A 20,899-nucleotide genomic window follows, 5' to 3' on the forward strand; every position below is an offset into this window, starting at 1 on the left:
CTGTCCTTAGGGTAAAATGACCATTTTACCCCTGACCAAGTCAAAAGTCAAAGTCAAAGTCAACTTCCAATTGACCCAACTCGTCGAGTCCCTATCCAATCGATTGTCCTCACTCCCGTCCCTACTCGCCAAGTTAGGCATTGACTCGACGAGTTCTCCTTCTATACAGATATCCAATAGTCCTTCATTCGACTCGCCGAGTTGTATGAACAACTCGTCGAGTCTGTTCTTGTGGCAAGAAGATTGCCTTGGACTCGCCTAGTCAGGGCATTGACTTGTCGAGTCCCTCCATTACTGAGTCTGGCTTCCGACTCACTGAGTCCACTTAAAGTTCACTGATCCCACTCAGCGTAACTCAAAAGGGGAAAATCGGGAACTCGCGACTCGACTCGCCAAGTCCGAAGAACGACTCGCCGAGTCACATGCATGCAATTACTATATACTCGATTCTGCTTGAATCCAAAGCATTCCATTCATAGATCTGGGCTCTTAGGGTAGGTTTTACACGTAAAGTTTCCAACTTTACGTGTATTCATGCATCAAAAGGGAAATAAGAGGCTTAACAAGGACTAAAAGAGTATATCTAGGACTTATATACAAGTTAGGCTCATAAAGGCAATAGATCCGAGCTCCTAGAGCTCAATCATGCCTAGATCTGAAGTCCCTTAACACTATAAGCTCATTACTCAAAGATCAAGACTAGAAGAGGCCTTAAAATGACTATCTTAAGCTCTTAATGAGATAATAATGTAGGAATAGAGAGGGTTTCAAGTCTAATACCTCTAGAAGCTTTGAAATGGCACAAAGATTCTGGATCTTCTTCCTCTCCTCTTGATCTACCGTCTTCTTTTCTCCAAAACTTCAAGGAATTGCACCAAAAGCACTCAAATTACTAAAAGAAGGGTTAGGGCTTCGTGAGGGGTGTTCTGGACGTAATGGGGGCCGTTATGAGGCACAAAAGGATGTTTAAATAGGGTGCAAACCTTTGAAATTAGGGTTTCATCCAGACTGGCGGACTCGCCGAGTCCAGGATATGGACTCATCGAGTTGCCAACTTAAACGTGCTCGATATCTCGTCTCTACTCGGCGAGTCGGGCCTACAACTCGCCGAGTTCCAGCTAAAAATGCAAAAATACTTAGATTAAAATACATACCAGGAACCAGGTGCTACAGTAACCTTATACCCCCTTTATAAACCGACTTCATGAATGAGGCCTACTAATGGTAAGACTGACTTGTCTTGTACATATATAATTATTTAACTTATAATAATATAAAGTATAAGGGTAGAATTTTAACTTTTAAAACTCTAGGGTTTGGAACTAAAGTATTCAAAAGTGAGACTTTACAAATTCCAAAACCTGAGGGCAAGTTTTGAAACTTGTCAAAACTTTTCATTTCTCTAACTTATGAGTTTAATGAGGTTTTTATGGAAAAACTTTTCAAGTTCCATAACTTGAGGACAAGTTATGGAAGACCTTAAAACAATTTAAGATGACTTTTAAAATGAGACTCTTGAAATTCCATAACTTGAGGACAAGTTTTGGACTTCATAAAAAAAACATTTATGAAAACCTTTTCATTTTCCATAATTTGAGGACAAATTATGGAATTCATAAAAGGCATTTAGATCAAATATTTCAATTAACACAATAATCAAATAATTTTTCTATGATCTAGATTAAACTCATAAGTCAAGATAATTCACATCAACTATTTAAAAGAAATTAGTCTATCATATAAACTAATACAAATCTTGAAACTACGACAATTATCTTTTAATTGGACAAGCATGATCATTACCTTATCAAAAAACACATTTCATGGTTCAAAAACAGTTTGGGGTAATGATCCTAATCCAATTCCTAGCCAAAAGTCGAAAATATGCTCACTGGAGCACCAACTCAGCGAGTACATAAACTGGACTCGTCGAGTTGGCTATTTTATGAGGGGACTCGGCGAGTCACCCAATGGACTCGGCGAGTTCACTGGGCAGAACGCAGAAAATTCGATTTTTCACTTTGAAAACCAATAAAACATCAAGTATAATGGAAAACAATCCTAGGCTCTGATACCACTGAAGGGTTTTAGTATACTACAACATCCTATGGTGCACATAAATCCCTAAATGTTTTGGATCTATGTTTTCTCTAATTATACATGAAATATTGTTTCCAAAGCATTAAGCCTGCAACTAGCATACAATGGATATAAACAACATGGAATTGACTTATAGAGATACCTCTTTGTTGTAGCTTGTAGAAGTTCTTGAGTTTGGCCTTTAAGAACTTAGTGCCCCAAGTGTTGCACCTCAAATGGAATCACAACACACCTAGAACAAAGGAGACTTTTGAGAGAGTATTTCTTGCACCAAAATCGGCTCAATGATCTCCAAGAACACTAGTGTGTCTAGTAGCCAATTTTGGATGCTAAGGGACTTCTTATATAGTGTGGCAAGATTAGGGTTACACAATGTAAACCCTAATGTGCATGACCTTCCATATTCCTTAGGCTCCATGGGTTTAAACCTCCATGGATCATCCATGGGTTGTCACATGGGTTTAGCCCAACCTATGGAATCATGGATCATTGGCCCACACCATAAGAATGAATGATTTTACCAAATCAACCCCTTATATTTAATTAGTCTCCTTTGATCACAAAGTTAATTCCAAATTAATTCTTGATCGATACTAATTAAATAATATGATTTCATATTAATATATTAGAACCTATAATATCTTAACAAATCATAAATAACCTCTTCTCAAAAGTCCATCCTGTTAAATTGTCCTGGTGATATGTAACCCAAATGGACCATGCTACTCTCGGGTCAAGTACATGCAAGTTATATTTATGGTCTTAAACACCTAATCCAACAAAAACAGCTTCACTCTTTTGTATCCAACGAGATAGGCCAACAACTCTTTCAGTGCCATAGAAAGATCGAGGATTGCAACCCATGAATTCTTTGTAAGAGCAATGCATGGGGTTGTTTTGGTTAGATATTGGAGTGCCACTTCCACTATTACCCGTGTTTCCGTTTTGAGCAGCCTCGTATGTTTCCAAGGCTGTAGCAATTCCTTGTGCCAACATATTTTGCATCATGGTAGGGTCCATTTGGAATGTTGGTTTTGAATTCGTTGTGTTTGGAGTTCCTTCAGGGTTAGGAGTTTCTACTGGCATTTGAGTTACTTTTGGAGTGCTTCTTCTGTTGGCTCGGGGAGTCGATGGTGGTCGAATTCGTGGTTCCTTTCATCGAGGCATTGTCCTAATAAGTTAGATAGTTAAGTTAAGTTGTGTTTAAACCATGTAGTTATAGTAAGCATGTGTGTATTTTGTATTCATTCAATTTTTTTCTCCCGAAATCATACAGATTTTAAGTCACAAAATGAAAGTTTTATCTAATATAGAGTTTTGTAAACATTACATAATAAATCCAAACATTTAACAAAATACTGAAACATTTTCATTAAAACTGCTTGTTTTGGTTACAAAGTATTAACCATATAAGGTTAGAAATGGAAAAGCTTTTCAAAAGATCTATTACAAACCAGGAAATGATAAACACTTGCAAAATAGAAGCTATTCCTCAAAGTTCTAACCCTATCCTAGGGAACAAGCTGCCCTAGATAAAATACCTACCTCCCAAAGCGGGTCATCACATAGAGGACAAATTCCTCGAACTGGTCAAAGATGTAGCACCGCTCCTGCGCAGAGACAACCGACTGATGTCGTTCCGCAGCAAGCTCACTCTCCAAGATCTGAATCATGTAGTCCTGTGCTCTAACTTGAGCACTCAAGGTATTCACCGTATTGCGATCAGCACCAGAACAAGGGTATACTGTATGGATCGCATCAAAATCCTCCTTCTTCCCTTCCTCGAGCGTCTTGACTCGCTGCTCGAGGGAAGTACAGTCTGAATCTCTCACAAAGTGCTCCATGGATCCGATCCTATCCTCAGTCTCATCAGCCCGAGACATCAAGATGGGCATCAAATCATTCTCAGGGTTAACCCTGAATGGTGCTCGTGAAGATTCACCAATCTCAAATCGTGGTGGTCAATCAATAATGTCCCTCATGCAAAGGAGGTCTGTGAGCCAAGATGACTCACTGGGTCAACTTTGTTTCCCTAATAGACCACTAATGGGTCGGGAAACATGGGCAGCTAGGTCCAGGTGGTAAACGGGGGATATGCTCATCCCTGGGGTCCTCATCATACAAAGGCCCATGCCGCGAAGAAGGTACGAATGATAGTGGGGTCTCGGCAGTGAGATTGGTAAGGTAGGAAAGGCGAGTTCCTCCTCGGATAGGTCTCCATTGTCCTCTATAAGGTCATCATCCTCGAGCTCTTAGGCATCGTGTAATATTCCCTCATCATTAGAATCATGCTCCTCGGGATCCTGCTCCTCCTCAAAGTCAGCTAGAGCATCCTGGGGAAAGTATGGATCCCTAGATAAGTGTAATGGATCGCCCTACAGATGCAACAGAACTCCTAGTGGCTCATCGGGATCCTTGATGTGAAACCAATCCTCGGGGTCATCAGGTAGTCCAACCATCTATAAAAGGGTTTCAAGTGTGTTAGTATAAGTATTTTAAAACTTCATAAGTGTTTTAATGTTGACACAAAGGCTCTAAGGTTGTAGGTATCTGCATCGGATCTTGTGAACATTCTTCAACTTCTAAAACTCTCAACCGTTGTAGTCTGTCAAACTCCTTGCTCAAGGTTGGTTGTGCACCGCCCCGACCATAAATGACATAGGCGTGCGTTCCAGGTTTATTTGTGGTATGGCTTATGTACAATACTAACCTTTAATTGAGGCGTCTTACCTAACGGGTTGAGTTGGTAGTTTTAGTTGAAGGGATGTTTAGAATTTTTCTTAAGTGTTCTCTTCGCGGGTCAGAGTATATATAAACTCTTATATATGATGGTTGGTGGGGTTTGTAGTATTATTAATTTTGGTTTTGTACTTCCCAAATACCGAGCACAGACAGGGACCAGACATGAATCATCGGAGGGTAGGATCATTTTAGCATTTAAGCTGTTTTGAAATCCAACAACCCTATGCGGCCCTTCAAACTAGATTCCCCGTACCGTAAGTAGTTGAGAAGTAGTTTCGTTATTAATAATAATTTTATTAGAATCTAGTTGATATAGTTGTATTCCTCTTTCGATGATACGAGTTCTCTATAGCCAATTTAGCTCTAATACCAATTTGTCACACCCCCAGTCGAGACAGTGGAACATGTCGGGTAGTGCGACTAAGTTCATGGATCATAGATAAATTGAATATACAGTACAAACACAACAATAAACAAAACAACATTTGTATTCCATTATTATGTTTGAATACGTGGTTCTTATAGATAATAATAATAATAATAATAATAATAATAATAATAATAATAATAATAATAATAATAATAATAATACATGAATTGTCGTAACAGTTACGCTTAACAGAACAAAAATAACAATTTAAAGTGCCTGCAATCCATGTTTTCCAATGTCTGAATACGCTTGAAATTTACTGATTCCCTGAGAATACATGAAATTTGAAAAGCAACACAAGGTTGGTGAGAGTCACAGGTTTTCTGCTTTACCGCAGTATAATACTTTTAACAACTTCAAAAAGTATTTGTCTTTGTAAGTATAGCCATACTTAAAAATAGTTTGAAAATAACCACGTCCATGGTTTGTGAAAAGTGAGAGTTTTTAGTTAATGTTTATAGTGAGCCCTATAACCGAGATATATGAATGAGTGTACCCCCTACAACGCTTCATTGGACGTTGTAGTAATGATTGTAGACACTTATTACCTGCTTCGATTGATTGGTCAAGGTTGTAAATAACAACCACGGGTGGAGATGTCAACCCCGTATAGATCTATACATATGCATCTCGCTCTGAAAATTAACAGTTATAGTATTGTGGGTATGCTAAGTGATTAAACTTAGCTAATGAATAGTGTCCCACTAAAAAGCCCTTAAATAAGGTAGTTGAAAAGCTCTCAGCCTAAATTATTAGGCATAATGGATTTGTATATAAGTTAAGCATGTATAGTATAAGGTACTTACTTTTATATCGAAATGTATCTTTTATAAACTCAATAGAAAAAGGCATATGTTAGTTCAATTAGTGTATGATTCTAACAACATAACATACTAGAATATCGAAGCTTAAAATGATATTGTTTACTTATAATATATAAGTGTTAAACAATACTTTTCGACTACTATGCACTGACAGGGGCAAGACATGAAACACTGGAGGGCAGGACCATTTTGACATATAAGTTGTTCTGAAATCCAACAACCCTATGCGACCATTCAAACAAGATTCCCCGTATCGTAAGCAGTTAAAAGGTATTGTAATAACATTTTTTTTAATTTATAATACTTATTACATGTATTCTCCCCCAAAATAAGTAAATACAAAAGAGGGGTCATAACACTCACCTTAACGTGCGATTGACGATTAGTGTTCGGGAATGGATGCGAGAAGATCGGGTTGTATTGTCGTGAATGCAGTATTCCGAGATAATTTAGTTTCTTGAAGAAACAATATCATAAATTAATATGTTGAAGTGGGTGGGTATTTTTGACCAAGTATAATGAGTTATCAATATTTTTTTTCTATTTTTTTCTAAGTTTTATTATTTCAAAACTTATTTAAATAATTAATTTAAATAAAATTTATTTAAAATTTTATTTTACTATTTTCCAAAATCTGTAAATAAATCCAAAATTTATTTAAATTGAAATTAAAATAATAATTTCAAAAAATTTAATTTATTCTAAATTTTATTAAATAAATCAATATTAAAAAAATTTATTTATTTTTGTATTAAAAGTTTGGATTCGTTTTGAAATGATTTTTCCAGCACATGGCAAGTTTTGCACATTTTGATTGAGATTTCATTAGGTTAGGACTAATTTTGCAAACTTTTTTGAAAGTAGGGTAGGAGCTACTAGTTTTTTTATGAATGTTTGTTTTTGAACCGTGTTCTATGATAGGAGGCATACACCTCCTGTTCTTTATCCCATACAGAGAATAAACACAAAAATAATAATTTACAATCGGTTATGTGATCATCAGTGATGCAGGAAGGATTAGAAAGTGAAATAAGGGGTGGAGGAACTTACAAGGTGGAGTAGCAGCAACAAGAGGCAGTGATGGCGGTGGTTTTGAAGCTGCGACAGGGAGGTGACGGAGGTGACAAGAGGCCACTTCGGTGGTCTTCTGCCGCATTCTTCTTGCTTATAATGATAGGTTTCGATGCAAGGAGTATGGAGAGGCCTTTGGGGATCGAAATCAGTAGTAACCCATGCTTGGAGAGGGTATTTCATGGTGGTGGTAGTGGGGGTTTTGATGGTGGCAAGAGGGTGGCCGGTGGTGGCTGCCCTCAGTTTTCTTCCTTCTTTGTAAGCTGAAACTGATGGCGGAAGGGGCTGAGGGGTTTTAATAACCAGATAGAGTTATAAGGAGATGTTTTGGGTGGGGGTAGGGTGGTTTAGAGTGTAACTGAGAAAGAGAGAGAGGTATACAGTGAGAGAGTGTGATCAAGAAAAAGTGGCTGGAGGTTTGTGTTAAATGGAGTCACCAATGCCTTCCTTTTATAGCTGAAGCCCACACACATACCCTTTTGAGCCATACTCCATGATGTCATGATATACTCAATGTTTTAAAAACCGGTTTGAACCGGCCAGTCGAACCGGTTGGATCGGGAACCGAGGGAGGGAGCGGTTTAATTATCATCGGTTTTACATTGATTTCTAAACCGGATTGAACCGGCTGGTTTTTAGAAAAACCCGGTTAAACCAGTCAAAATAAACCGGTTGAACTGGTTAAACCAAATAAAAAAACATGAAAAGAACCATTTACATAATAAACATTGGTAATTTTTTCATATCTATTTAGTTTTCTCAAAATAAAAACATATGGTAAATGTTATAAAGTTTTTTGATGTGTTTTTATTCATCCAAAACCATATTTAACTTCGGTATTATACTTTATTTTCTTTCTTTTTGACGTATATGGATTGATGTAAAACACTAAAACTTATGGTTATGTGTTATTTTAATATATTTGGATTATCTATAACTTATTTTTATATGTATTTTTAATGTTTGAAATTGTAAACATTAAATTCATGATTTATATATGTATGTATGTGTAGAAAAATAAGAAAAAACATGAAAAATATAGAAACCGATTTACTTGGCGGTCGAACCGGTTGAACCGGGAACCGGTCACCATGCCGGTTCAACTAAAAAACCGGTTTTTAAAACATTGGATATACTTGGTGTGCAGGCAAGCCAAGAAGGGGGGGAGTAAACTCACGTGGGCAAGTTTAGGAGGAAGGGAAATCAGATTTTTTTGGCTTCTTGAAGCATGGGTGGGCCCGACATCGGGTTATACCCCCATTAAATGCCCAAAACACACCAAACCGGGTGTGTCGGGATCCGAAAGTCGAGTTTAATTCAAGGATTCCGGAACATCAAACGATTGATTTTTGGTGTTATAGAACTCCGGAAAATTGCATTTGAAGTTTCGCGTCTAAACGATCCGTAATGTCCGTTTTCGCGATTTTTGTAAATATTTTATTTAAAAATATTTTGAGTGTGAAATTAAATAATAGACTATAGTCTGATTCCAAAATATTTTCGGAAATCTCATTGACAATGCGTAAGTATGTCAACGGATCGATTCAATTTTACGCGATTAAAGAAAAATTGTGTTTTACTGTCTGTTTTTTTAAAACTGTCGTATCTTTTGCATACGAACTCTGTTTTGGACGTTCTTTATATTTTCGGAAACAGTGGAATATGTACTATAGTTAGTGTTTGCTTTGCTCATAATTTCTTAATGCAAAAATTTTAGTTTTTTCAGATGCATTATTCAACGTTGCAGTTTGAGCGGTTTGATTCGTTTGTCAGTTTACACATTTGGAAGTAAAGTATCATCTGATATTATACAACAATTGAATTGAACTCATTTATTTTACTTTGGATGCATTAAAACTGAACGAGATAAATTACAAACAGATTTACTGTAAAATTAGTCGTTCGTAGTGTATGCCCTAAATTCTGGGATGTCATAGAAAATCTTCGGTGGACGGTGGCAGTGGCGGCGATCGGCGGATGTCGGCGTCGCTTGGGTCGTCGGAGGTGGCCGGCCAACAGAGGAAAGCAGGTCGGAGTTGCGCCGGTGGTTGGTTGGAGCAATGAAGGCGATGTGCGGTTTTCCAGTAGTTCTTGGTTTTTTAGCGCGACGAAGATTGGCGACAGCCGACAGAAGGCAGTGGTCCGCCGATGGATTTTGTGTCGGAAACTAAGTGGGTGATGGAGAGAGATATATAAGAGGGAAAGATAGGAGAGAAAGAGAGGTGTGAGTAGAGAGAGAGGGGGGTGAGGGGTTGTTTATATAGGATCCAAAAATCCGATCCAATGGGTCACGATGAAACAGATCTAATAGTAAGGATGTGATGATGTGACTACTTGTTGGTGACAAGTATTTTGTGAAATTTCAGTTGCATTGATTTCGTCAACTAAATCAAATACTAGACTCTCTCGAGATTTGGAATATGCATATATTCGTTTAGAATTCGTTGCGTAACTATCTTAACGAATTAGTTGAAAGTTGGTTTTCGGTAGAAATCCATTTATAGTTACGCCTTTTCACTTCGTAAAAGGGTTTATATGTCGTGAAATGGACAAGTTAGGTTTTGAATCAAATACTACATCAAAACCTAGTTTGTAATATATAAACAAACTAGGTGTAAAACTCATATATTATATGTGTTCATTTTAAAGAAAAAAATATGAAATTCTAAACATTTGAGAAGTTTGAATTTATAAGAAAAAGTAGAAAAATATTGAATTATTAAAATTAAATTGTTTGTTTTTCTTGTAAATTAAACAAATAATTTAGATAAACATCAAAGGAAACAAATGAAACTTTAATTTAGAAAAATTGAAATTAGAAGGAAGTCAATTAATGAAATTGATATGCATTTATTATTACATTTACTGCAATTATTACATTTAAATATTATGTGGAAATTAATAAAATGAAAAAAACCACAAAATGCCATGTGAAAAAAATTAATTGAAAATAACCACAAAATGACATGTGGTCAAATCAATGAGAGTGTGACATGTGACAAAAAATTCTTTATTTATTAGGGAGGATTTTCATGACGAATCCTGCAACTAACCTAACGAATCATCTGAAGGTCTTTTAGCAGAAAATACCAATCTTCTGATGTTTGATCTTATCCACAACAGTGTAGGACTTTTCAGTTAAAAAAGTTAGGAACGTGATAAATTCCTAAATTGAGTTAGTTTTTATATACAATTGTCAGAAATTGAAAATTCATTCTCTAAGACATTGTAGAACTTGTATTAAGTTGTATTTTTACGACAACAGGTCGTGTGTTGTTTTTCAAGTGTCTATTTTTTATGGATTGACATACCTTTTGTATACGAACTCCGTTTTCGACGTTATTTATGTTTTTGATTTCCTAATTACATGTACTATTTGATGAGTGTATTGTTTGTTCATAATTTTTTTAGTACATATATCTCTTTCAATCATATATACTAACACATTACTTATGTATACTGCAATTGTTTGTTTGTCAATGATTCGTTTCATTCGAAGACTTAATCGATAAACTGGATGTAAGTCCATGTATAAAACTTTACAAACATCAAAATGATTTGATTAGAACTCATATGGTCTATTACCATAGTGATCAGAGTGATATTGTTTGACTAAAGTTGACCTAATTTTCTTTGGTGTCACACAACGAACCACAACAATGAACACCACCCTATGTGTCTATTTTGGCTTGTGGTCATTGACTCATTGTGTATTGTGATAGAGACGACGACACACCACACCTAGTCAAATTCATTTGGTGTTTGACTCGGAAGAGGATCGTTGAACAACTAGTTTTGTAATATATATATATATATATATATATATATATATATATATATATATATATATAAAATAAATTTTTACATATATGAATATCACTACATACCATCTTATTTTGCATACACTTATTATCTCCTTTTATTTACATTTACACATTTGTATTGTTTTAAAATTCAAAAATCATAGATCCCAAAATGATGAATTGGTTAGAAGAGGAAAAAGAGAAGTTAGTACAACCATGGGTGTCGGTTTCCGAAAAAGAAGATAATCAAATCTTTAGTTGATTTTTTGGGAAAAGTTCAAAGCCTTTTCTATGGTTTAATGGGTTATGCAAGTCGAAACCCCAACGAAATATGTTCGAAGTGGTATGATTTGAGGATAAAATGTTGCGAAATCGATGAAATTTACAACATTGTAAACAATTTACAAAAACGGGTCAAACGAGATCAATGTCGTTAATGTGGTCATGGATCAATATGAATACACAACTCATAAATCTGTTCCGCATCTCAAAATTTGGCTAAAGTTGAAGAATTTCCCAAAATATAAAGACTAGTTTAAAAAAACTAGCTTTAGGGGTAGTTTTTTAAGTTTTCTTGCATTTAATTTTAGATTGTCGTTTTATTTTAAATTAATGTAACGTTTCTTTTTTCTGAATGAAAAAATAGTTTAAAAGAAATCTATGTTTTTATTATATTTTTTATTTAAAATTAATTAAAAAGAATGAGGTAGCATGTTTTAGTGGTATTTGTTTAGTGGGTATTTAATGGATATTACCCATCACATTAATGGTTAATGGTGGTACTTTGGATGGCCTAAGCTGTATTGGTCGGTTGTTTTAAGAAATTGAAGGCAAAATCTAACAAAATGAAACACTAATGATATAGAAACGAGAAACCGGAAATCTAAATAATGAAAGGATTCAGAAATCTTCTATAATTTTAAATTATCAACAAAATCATACCATATATTCCATCTTCCCAAGGCTTATAAACATCGATTACTGAACACATACTACATACATTAATAATCAAACTCCAATGACAACGAACAACACTAGGGATTGTATTGAAAGAAAGAAAAGCGATGATGAGAAAGAAATAAACTGCAAGAGAAGGATTAGGGGTTTCTTGCGATTCATGGGATACCAATGTTCCACTGATCCCGCTACTCTCCGGGATGAGGCTGTACGCAAGCTCAAGGAAATCGAGAAAAGAAAACGCAAGCATGAAAATTCATTGGACACCAATGTTTTTCAGACGATTGATGATGGTGATATGATGACTTCTATGATCAATCATAACATTGGTGACGATGAAGGAATAGTTACATCTGGTATGATCAACACAGAACTCACAATCACCTACAAGTACAGAAAGCTTATCAAATAATGTTTATATTGAGTTTAGCATTTATATGGATCGAAAACAACATTGTTTTACAGGCGAAGATAAAGAAAGTTCGAGAACAACAAAAGGGAAAGAGAAGGTGAACGACTTTTAGAAGCCAACAAGATCATAGCATAACAATTTGTCTTATAAAGATTAACTGCTTAAGGTAATGAAGTCTCGTACAATTTTTTAAATAGTGTTAGGATTGTTGAATGTTAAATACAAAATTTAAGGTTTTTTTAGTTATTGTAAGTTCATGTCACAAAATTTTAAGGTCTTTTTTAGTTATTGTAATTAAGTTCATGATGGAATAGTTATTTATTCTTTTATTATATATATTAACTTTATCTTTGTGTAATAAAAATTATATATATTATTTTTGAAAAGGGATATTAATAAAATAATTATATTTTTGATTTAATATAAAAAATTGAAAATAAGATTTTTGAAAATTGATCAAATTTTATGGAAATCATTTTGGACTAATTCATGTCACCACCAAATGTGTTTTTACTATAAGGTAAATTTCGGGCCAAATTTTTGCAAGGAATTGAAATTCCGGACCGAAATCTTAGACAATTTGTTTATGGAATTCCAATAATAAAATCGGATTCACAATTCAAGAATTTCAAGATTCCGAGGCCCAAAAATTTGTCACTACTTCCTACACACACAAGATATAAGGCTTATAATTAGACATTTGATTGAAAACAATCTAACGAGCAAACAAGTCGGTTCGTGTGGCTCTGATACCAAGTAAAAAATTCAACAAACCTTTATTTACCAACCAAACAAATTTCAAAATCTACAAAACAATTACACATATAACAAGTCGATCTCACACTCGATAAATTTGGAGTTTCAAAATCTACAAAACAATTACACATATAACAAGTCGATCTCACACTCAATAAATTTGGAGTTATCAACGATAACCGGTTCAAGAATAAGAACCTAAATGTTTATAACATATAAACCCTAAATGCGAGTCTAAAGAACGGGAAAGAAGCATAAAGAAAACATCAAGGTGAGAGATTAAAGAGTATGTGTGTGTATTTATGTATGGAATAAAAAGAAACACACTTTAGGCACGAAACTAGCTGGTAGCGGATAGGTGATATTTGATAACGTTTTGTTAAACACTACATGTTAGAAGATCCAAACGTTTTCATGCCAAATATGATTTTTAATTTTTATATATTAAGACAAAAGCCTAAGCTCAAGTACTTTTAGCCCAATATTGTTTTTAATAATTAAAAGCTTTCATTTATCTCATTAAAGAGTTCAATTCCATATTTTTTTTTGAAAGAGGAGTTCAATTCCATATTTATCGAATGTTAACATAAGATATACTTTCAGCCCAATATTGGCTTTCATTTATTTCAAGAGTTTAATTCCATATTTACTAAATGTTAACATAAGATATAATGACAAGTTTTGTTTTTTTTAACGTCAAAAATAATATTGACTAAGACTTAAATACACCTTCGGGACTTGAACCCTCCACATATTGAATTTCCCACCACCTTAAACTCTTATATTAGACTATGCATTGTCTAACAATATCCTTTCTATTTGTCTACATCAAAAATAAAACTCTTTCCTTCCAAATATATTCATAATGGGTCCTACTTTGGACACACCACTCTACAAAACACCAACCTATATATTAGGTTTGTTTTTTTAGATGAATGATGGTCATTATCATCATATAATTATTATTAACTTAATTTTTAAATCATCATCACAATATAATTATTATTTGACCAATTTTTATTATTAGTTCATTATTACATAATTTATAAATCATTATTATTTAATAATTATATTTTTTACTAACTTAATTAATATTAATAATTTTATATTTATTTTTTATTAAGATAAAAAAACAACAATAATATAGTTTTTATAATATAATAACATATATAATATTAAAAAAATTATAAATAAATTTTCGTCAACCTAATATCATTGATATTATAAATAATATTATATGAAATAAAATCCGAACAAACCTTCATCATTTTGTTTTTAATTTTAAATATTACATAACAAAAATCCGAGACAAAAATAAACAACAACTAATCATCTATAGTCATAAAAGATCTTTCCGTAGGTCTGAGTCGCTTATAAAATTCTAGACGCGACTTATACATAGTTTGCCATTCGGCTGCGGACGGGTCTTTGTGGCGGATCCATAGTGCTGAAATAGGAGGCATCGGATACTCTCCTTCTAACTGTACCATCACATAGTGATTGATGTATACAAGTGCAAATGTAAGGACACGATGATTTTGAAACTCACTAGGACCTCTCCATAGAGGGAAAAAGGTTACAGGGCCCACTGTGGTCAAAAATTGGACAATCACACCAAACCTGTTGGCTATCAGAATACCTGTCTCAGGCATAAGCATATAGTGTTCTGGTGGTGCTGTCCTATCTGTCATGAAGAAAGACAATGAATCAAGTACTCCATTGCATCCAATGAAAACTCTAGAATAGTCTTCATATGACGTCAATAACTCGTCATACAATTGTTGGCGAATGAAAAGCCACTCATTTTCATCATACCCGAGACAAACAGCTACCGATCGAAAACCACAATTTCCATCACCCCTTACATTTTGTATACGCGTGATGTACGGATGAAATATTGATGGAATTTCCTTCAATAATGAACTATGTTCCTTCGCTGCTTTCTCTTTCAAGTCAAACTGGTACGAACATTGGTCTATTGGTTCCTCGTTCATGCCCATAAAGAATGAACTATGCCTAGCTGGTTCATCGTTCAAGTCAAAGAATGATGAATTATGCCTAGTCGGTTCATCGTTCAAGTCGAAGAATGATGAATTATGCCTAGTCGGTTCATCGTTCAAGTCGAAGAGTGATGAACTATGCCTAGTCGGTTCATCGTTCAAGTCGAAGAATGATGAACTATGCCTAGGTGGATCCTGATTCAATTCTGAACAACTGTATCGGTGAGGAGCTTGACTTTGATGGTGACCACGCTTCACTTTTGGGCGTCCACGGTTATTTTTCTTAACCGAAGGTTCATTGATCATAATTTTTGAAGGATCGATTATCTCTTCCATCTTTCTTATATAACTGTATTTGACATGATCTGGTTGATTGTTGAATTTTTCCTTCCACCTTTGCATATGATCATCAACATTAAGATTTCCATAATCCACAAATACACAGGGCTTAAAATCAAGCGTTCTCCAAAAAATATCAATTGAATCCAACGGAATAGGTGAACCTATAGTAAAAAAGTCAAAATGTTATAAAGTGATTATACATATAAAACTTGTCAATTTAATACAATACATTTGACATACCTGCATCGACATACATCGCAAGTTCGTGAGCACATGGTAAACCAAAACATGTTCGTAGTTGACAGCCACAATTCTCAGGAGTTGGTACAAAACCTTTTAACCGACAAAGCTCTTCTAAGATTTTATCCAAAGCATGCTCTGAAACATGATGTCGTAGTGAATTGAATATCTCATCCTTAAATTTTGGTTTACGAATGATTATGCTCCTTGTGAAACTTTCTTTGATAGCTGTGTCTTGTGACTGTACAACTGTTTCAATAACATATATGAATTTATCCAAATCACGTTTTCGAGATGCTAGGTGTTTTTTTAGCTTAGCGTGCTGACTCTCAACTCTATTTGTTGTTGAATTTCCAAAATTGGTACTTTTGTCGGTCCACAATGATACAAATTTGTCGGGATACTTCTCCAACCAAGTATTGTAAAGATACCCAAAAACAACTAAAATGTGAAGAAAAATCAAATTAGTATGATTGAATGAATAATAATGGTTAAAGAAATTAAGAGTTTAGGATATATATATATATATATATATATATATATATATATATATATATATATTAATGATACCTGGATCTTTGGACAATAACAATTGAAGGTCTGCATACGCTTGCATGTATGCACTCGGTGTCGGAGATTCGACTAATTTCTTCCATATTGGATGAAGAGAACCCCAAGTCTTATCTGATTTGATACGTTTCCTACAATGCTTTGTTATATCGTTGAATATATGTCACCTACAAAGTAAATGATTACTTTGTGGAAAAACATCTTCGCACGCCTTCATCAACGCCAAATCTCTATCGGTGACGATGACACGGGGACAAAAAGAATTGTTAATCGTCAATTTCAAACAAGTCAATGCCCATGCGTAGTTGCTTGTTTTTTCGCTATGCATGAATGCGAAAGCTATGGAAAACGTCAGTCTCGTAGAAGTGACACCAACAATCTCCAGAAAAGGAAGATTATACTTGTTTGTTTTATATGTAGCGTCCATCAACACCACATACGGAAATGCTTGCCACATCTGTAACGATATTGGGTGCATAAAAAACAACTCCTCTAACTCGTTAGTGCTCTCGTTTAAACGATACTCATAATTATACCCTTTAGTATGCAAAATGTGCATGACATTTTGTATCGGGCTTCTACCTTCTCGTTGAGATATCATAAACTTATGACGACAATTGTATATAGTTTTCAGTGAAGACACGTTATTTTCATTTTGCTGCTTTATTGTTGACAAAATATCTACTGGTTTAACATTCAGCTCTGTCAAATCATGGACCAAACGAGTCTCTTTATCCGACAATCGCATTGCAAATGAATGACCCTCCATATACATTGATGGTTCGTGATTGTGATCATCACGTACGACCTGTAATTTCCAACCATCCTGTGCCTTCAAATACTTTGCTATCAATTCGAAAGGACAATTAATTTTTTTTGTTTCCGCATTTTTACTTCTGGGTATACCACTACGATCACAACAAAGAAATACTTTATATTTGAATCCAAAAGTTGTTGCCTTCGATCGTTTAGTGACTGTAACATAACCTTGAGAACGCGCAATATTTTGTACCCAATTCTTCAAATCTTCAAGAGATCTAAAAACCTAAAAATTAAGACAAAAATTTAATGTTAAAAAATTGATAAATATATCAATATATATATATATATATATATATATATATATATATATATATATATATATAAGATTAGAAATCATACTTGATCGGTAGAAAAATCCGAAATATTAGCCATTTTTTCCTGTAAAAATGAAATAAAACAAAAAAAATCATGATTATGAATTATAAGGAAAATTTAATTAATGGTAACAATTAAACAAAAAATTGTATGAATTATAAGGAAACATTGATTATGAATTTATGCTATAATAGCACAAATGGTGTTCTTTCTTTAAAAAAAAAAAAAAAAAAAAAAGCTTGATGCGTACTTTAATTTGACGCTCCAAAACAAAAAAGAAAACAAATTTTAGCTCCAAAACCAAAATTCCCCCACCACATAAAACATCACCTTAGTCCCCCAAAACCATCTCAACTAAAAGAAAGAAAAAATCATAATTTCCCTTAGATTTAATCCGTTTGCATAGTGAGTTCGAGTTTATCTCCCGAATCCTCCAAATTTCCAGGACATAAAAAAAAATAAAAAAATAAAAGGGAATTATAAAATGTTTAAATTTAGGGGATTTAAAATGACATATCTTCAAAATTTGGGCTGTTAATATAAAATATAAGATATATAAAAGGCTTACTTTGTTTAAACCCTAGCACACAAATTCAGCCGCCAAGAATGAGAGCTAGAGACGTCGGATGCGATTTCCGGCGACGGTGACGATGTGATTTCCGGCTGAGGTTTCGATGGTGGTCTTATCACGGTGCTATATCTCTCATTCTGTCTTTCTCATGGTGTCTTTCCGGTGGTCTTTCTCACGATCTCTTTTTCTCTCGTTTTGTCTCCGGCGTTATTCCGGTTAGTTGTTGCCGGCGGCGGCGGCGGCAAGCTGGTTCCGACGTTGAACAACTTTTTTTTAAGATTATTGTTAATATACTGTTTAAATGGTTTGTTTTCTGTTTATATAAAATGTTGTGGTTTATTGGAAGTTTAAATGGATTAATGATGTTCAGTTTTCAATATAACTATATTTTTGTAGTTTGTTATAATTTAGTGTTTTTAGACATATATGAAAATGCCTCGTCACCGATAGAATTCTGTGTTTTTAGTGTTTTTAGACATCAGCACTTTATAAGTATTGGAGAAAAAAGTAAAAAAAAAATGAATAAGTTTAAGAAAAATAACTCTTCATATCTACACGAGTTATACTATTATTATTGGAAAATAAAGAATTCTTGGAATTTGGATTTTACCGGCACAAAGTGAGTTTCAATAAAGTGTAAAAATAAAAAAGCCAAAAAAAAAAGAAAAAAAAAAAAGAATCGGGATCTATGGTCAAAATAGGCCATCATTAATTAGAGGGTAGATGGTAGATTGGTGTGTTTTATAGATTGGTGTGTATAAAGAAATTGCCTATTTGAATTCACACATGATTTCCATGAAAGGAAAATTACTGGTACGGCTTGATACACACAATCAGATGTTTTACATTACGTAGTATATGATAAATTTGTTTCTGATTTTTCAATTTCGGTGTCAAAATAATTAGGTTCAGAAAGAATCACAAAGTTAGCTCGTGTAAAATGCATCTAAATTATCTAAAAAATCGAATGAAATGAATGCCACGTGAAAAAGGTTTGTCTCCCTTTCGAAAGTGTTTAATTAACATCAAGGGAGCAATCGTAAAGTGGACCAAAAAACCCGAAACCAAAACACATGCTCAAAACTCAAAACAGGAAACCGCCTTCATTTATTGTACTCAAAACTCAAATGCTTACATCTACACGAAACAGGGTCCTTATATGAAAACAAGCAATGCCAAACCACATACAACAGATTTGCAACATCGATTAAGCTTTCCAAGATGACAATGGAGGAGTGTCGGAATCCTGATATGTTGAAATACCAGCACCATATCTGTCCCCCTTCACTGAATCAGCTGAAGCAATAGCTTCAAGTTCAGCCATATCTTCTGGTGTTAGCTTCACAGATAAAGCTCCAATGTTCTGTTCAAGATTCTCAATCTTTGTAGTTCCTGGAATTGGCACCACATCATTTCCCTGGTGGTGAACCCAAGCCAATGATAGCTGTGATGGGGTGCACCCCTTCTTTGTCGCCATCTCATTCACCCTCTCAAACATTTTCGTGTTGTGTTCAAGATTTTCAGCTTGGAACCTCGGCATATACTATAAAAAGAAAGTGTTAAAACATGAAGTACGTAATGGAGAAATATAACGAAAAAGGGTAAGTAACAGACCTTACGGAAGTCACTAGCATCCAAGTTCTCGAGCATCTTTGGGCCAGATGAGAAGAACCCACGTCCAAGAGGACTGTATGCAACAATCCCAATCCCAAGTTCTCTGATAAAGTATGATATACAGAGCTTAAAGTTTGGATTTTGGATTCATGGTTATTGATGAATTAGAAAATGGATAGAAAAAGGAAGCTAATTAACCTGCAAGTAGGAATAATATCTTCTTCAACATCTCTTGACCACAACGACCATTCCAGTTGTATGGCTGTTATTGGGTGCACAGCATGAGCTCTTCTGATGGTTGATGCGGATGCTTCTGATAATCCAACGTATTTGATCTTCCCTTCTTCCACAAGCTCCTTCATCGCTCCCATCTAGGAATACAAAAAGAAAGATTTGAGGAGATTAATATGAATGGATGATGAATTTAACGACTGAAAGAGAACGATTGTGTGAAGAGGTGGAAACCAACTGTGATTTCGATAGGCACACGCTTGTCGATTCTGTGCTGATAATACAGATCGATACAATCGACACCGAGTCTCTTCAAGCTAGCTTCACAAGCATACTTTACATAGGCCGGATCTCCACAGACCTCCATCGCAGCACTATCGTATTTGATCCCAAATTTGGTTGCGAGCTCCACTTTCTCCCTCATCCCTCCCTTCAAAGCCTGTAGTTACCAAGAAACGATAGTTAAGAACAGTAAGTTGACTAATTCGAAACATGAAAATCGTAGGACAATTGATCAAAGTAAGATATAATATATAAGCTTGTAGTAGTTGAAGAATAGTTGTTACCTTGCCGATAAGGATCTCGTTGGTTTGAGGGCCGTAGATGTCGGAGGTGTCGAGAAAGGTAACGCCGGCGTTAATGGCGTGGTGGATGAGCTTGATCATGTCTGGTTCGGGTTTGGGGTCTCCATAGAAAGCGGACATGCCCATACAACCCAAACCCAGAGCGGATACCTCTAAACCCTGTGAACCCAGTTTGATTCTTCGAACTCCTGTCATTTTCGAACTTTGATCTTCTTCTATGGATTGATTGAAGAGAGCCACTCCTGGCAGATTACTTTATATAGGGACTGTGAAGTGGGGATTTGAGTTGGTAGGGTCTCCATGTTGAGTAATTAAAGTCAAACTAGGACGGGCGATGACGATAGATAGACGCAAGTGCCCACGCATTTAATTTATACAGGGAAATGGAAATTTGATAATTTAGCCAAAAAAAATTGTAGAAAATAACCAAAAATTAATAAATTATACGAACTGCTAGCCACTGAAGTTGTCGTTTAAAGACCATATGTGATTTCTTTGGTTCATCTGCAAATATA

General features: G+C 34.8%; 3 protein-coding genes across 3 annotated transcripts; all 3 read right to left on the minus strand.

Annotated features, from left to right (window-relative positions):
• Positions 1 to 14,391: 14,391 nt before the first annotated feature.
• On the minus strand, positions 14,392 to 17,475 carry LOC145090428 (uncharacterized). Its single transcript, XM_079028640.1, has 4 exons — positions 17,409 to 17,475; positions 16,248 to 17,292; positions 15,678 to 16,118; positions 14,392 to 15,598 (listed from the first exon to the last, which is right to left on the minus strand). Exons 2-4 carry the CDS (start codon positions 16,291 to 16,293, stop codon positions 14,421 to 14,423), a joined length of 1,665 nt encoding a protein of 554 aa, XP_078884766.1. The 5' UTR covers positions 16,294 to 17,292; positions 17,409 to 17,475; the 3' UTR covers positions 14,392 to 14,420.
• On the minus strand, positions 16,411 to 18,504 carry LOC145089529 (protein FAR1-RELATED SEQUENCE 5-like). The gene is made up of 5 exons (XM_079027954.1): positions 18,498 to 18,504; positions 18,132 to 18,268; positions 17,686 to 17,738; positions 17,409 to 17,447; positions 16,411 to 17,284 (listed from the first exon to the last, which is right to left on the minus strand). The coding sequence occupies exons 1-5, from the start codon at positions 18,502 to 18,504 to the stop codon at positions 16,411 to 16,413; spliced, it is 1,110 nt and encodes a 369-aa protein (XP_078884080.1).
• A 531-nt stretch (positions 18,505 to 19,035) lies between these two features.
• On the minus strand, positions 19,036 to 20,623 carry LOC145086706 (putative aldo-keto reductase 2). The gene is made up of 5 exons (XM_079024536.1): positions 20,367 to 20,623; positions 20,039 to 20,239; positions 19,768 to 19,940; positions 19,570 to 19,672; positions 19,036 to 19,498 (listed from the first exon to the last, which is right to left on the minus strand). Exons 1-5 carry the CDS (start codon positions 20,577 to 20,579, stop codon positions 19,163 to 19,165), a joined length of 1,026 nt encoding a protein of 341 aa, XP_078880662.1. The 5' UTR covers positions 20,580 to 20,623; the 3' UTR covers positions 19,036 to 19,162.
• Between the last annotated feature and the right edge of the window lie 276 nt (positions 20,624 to 20,899).

Source organism: Lactuca serriola, chromosome 2 (assembly GCF_051521515.1).
Source record: "Lactuca serriola cultivar US96UC23 chromosome 2, Lser_US96UC23_V15, whole genome shotgun sequence".
Taxonomy (NCBI): domain Eukaryota; kingdom Viridiplantae; phylum Streptophyta; class Magnoliopsida; order Asterales; family Asteraceae; genus Lactuca; species Lactuca serriola.

What these genes read in the sequence shown, in the direction of transcription:
- LOC145090428 (XM_079028640.1), bottom strand. Translation starts at nt 16,293, where the DNA reads ATGCAAGCGTATGCAGACCTTCAATTGTTATTGTCCAAAGATCCAG. An exon ending in GTTATTGTCCAAAGATCCAG is followed by an intron (nt 16,119 to 16,247) that starts GTATCATTAATA and finishes TTCACATTTTAG; the next exon opens with TTGTTTTTGGGTATCTTTAC. An exon ending in TGCGATGTATGTCGATGCAG is followed by an intron (nt 15,599 to 15,677) that starts GTATGTCAAATG and finishes TTTTTACTATAG; the next exon opens with GTTCACCTATTCCGTTGGAT.
- LOC145089529 (XM_079027954.1), bottom strand. An exon ending in AAACGAGAGAAAAAGAGATC is followed by an intron (nt 17,739 to 18,131) that starts GTGAGAAAGACC and finishes TCTTTCTTTTAG; the next exon opens with TTGAGATGGTTTTGGGGGAC. An exon ending in CGGATTTTTCTACCGATCAA is followed by an intron (nt 17,285 to 17,408) that starts GTATGATTTCTA and finishes TTAGGTTTTTAG; the next exon opens with ATCTCTTGAAGATTTGAAGA.
- LOC145086706 (XM_079024536.1), bottom strand. Translation starts at nt 20,579, where the DNA reads ATGACAGGAGTTCGAAGAATCAAACTGGGTTCACAGGGTTTAGAGGTA. An exon ending in ACGAGATCCTTATCGGCAAG is followed by an intron (nt 20,240 to 20,366) that starts GTAACAACTATT and finishes TGGTAACTACAG; the next exon opens with GCTTTGAAGGGAGGGATGAG. An exon ending in GTGTGCCTATCGAAATCACA is followed by an intron (nt 19,941 to 20,038) that starts GTTGGTTTCCAC and finishes TTGTATTCCTAG; the next exon opens with ATGGGAGCGATGAAGGAGCT.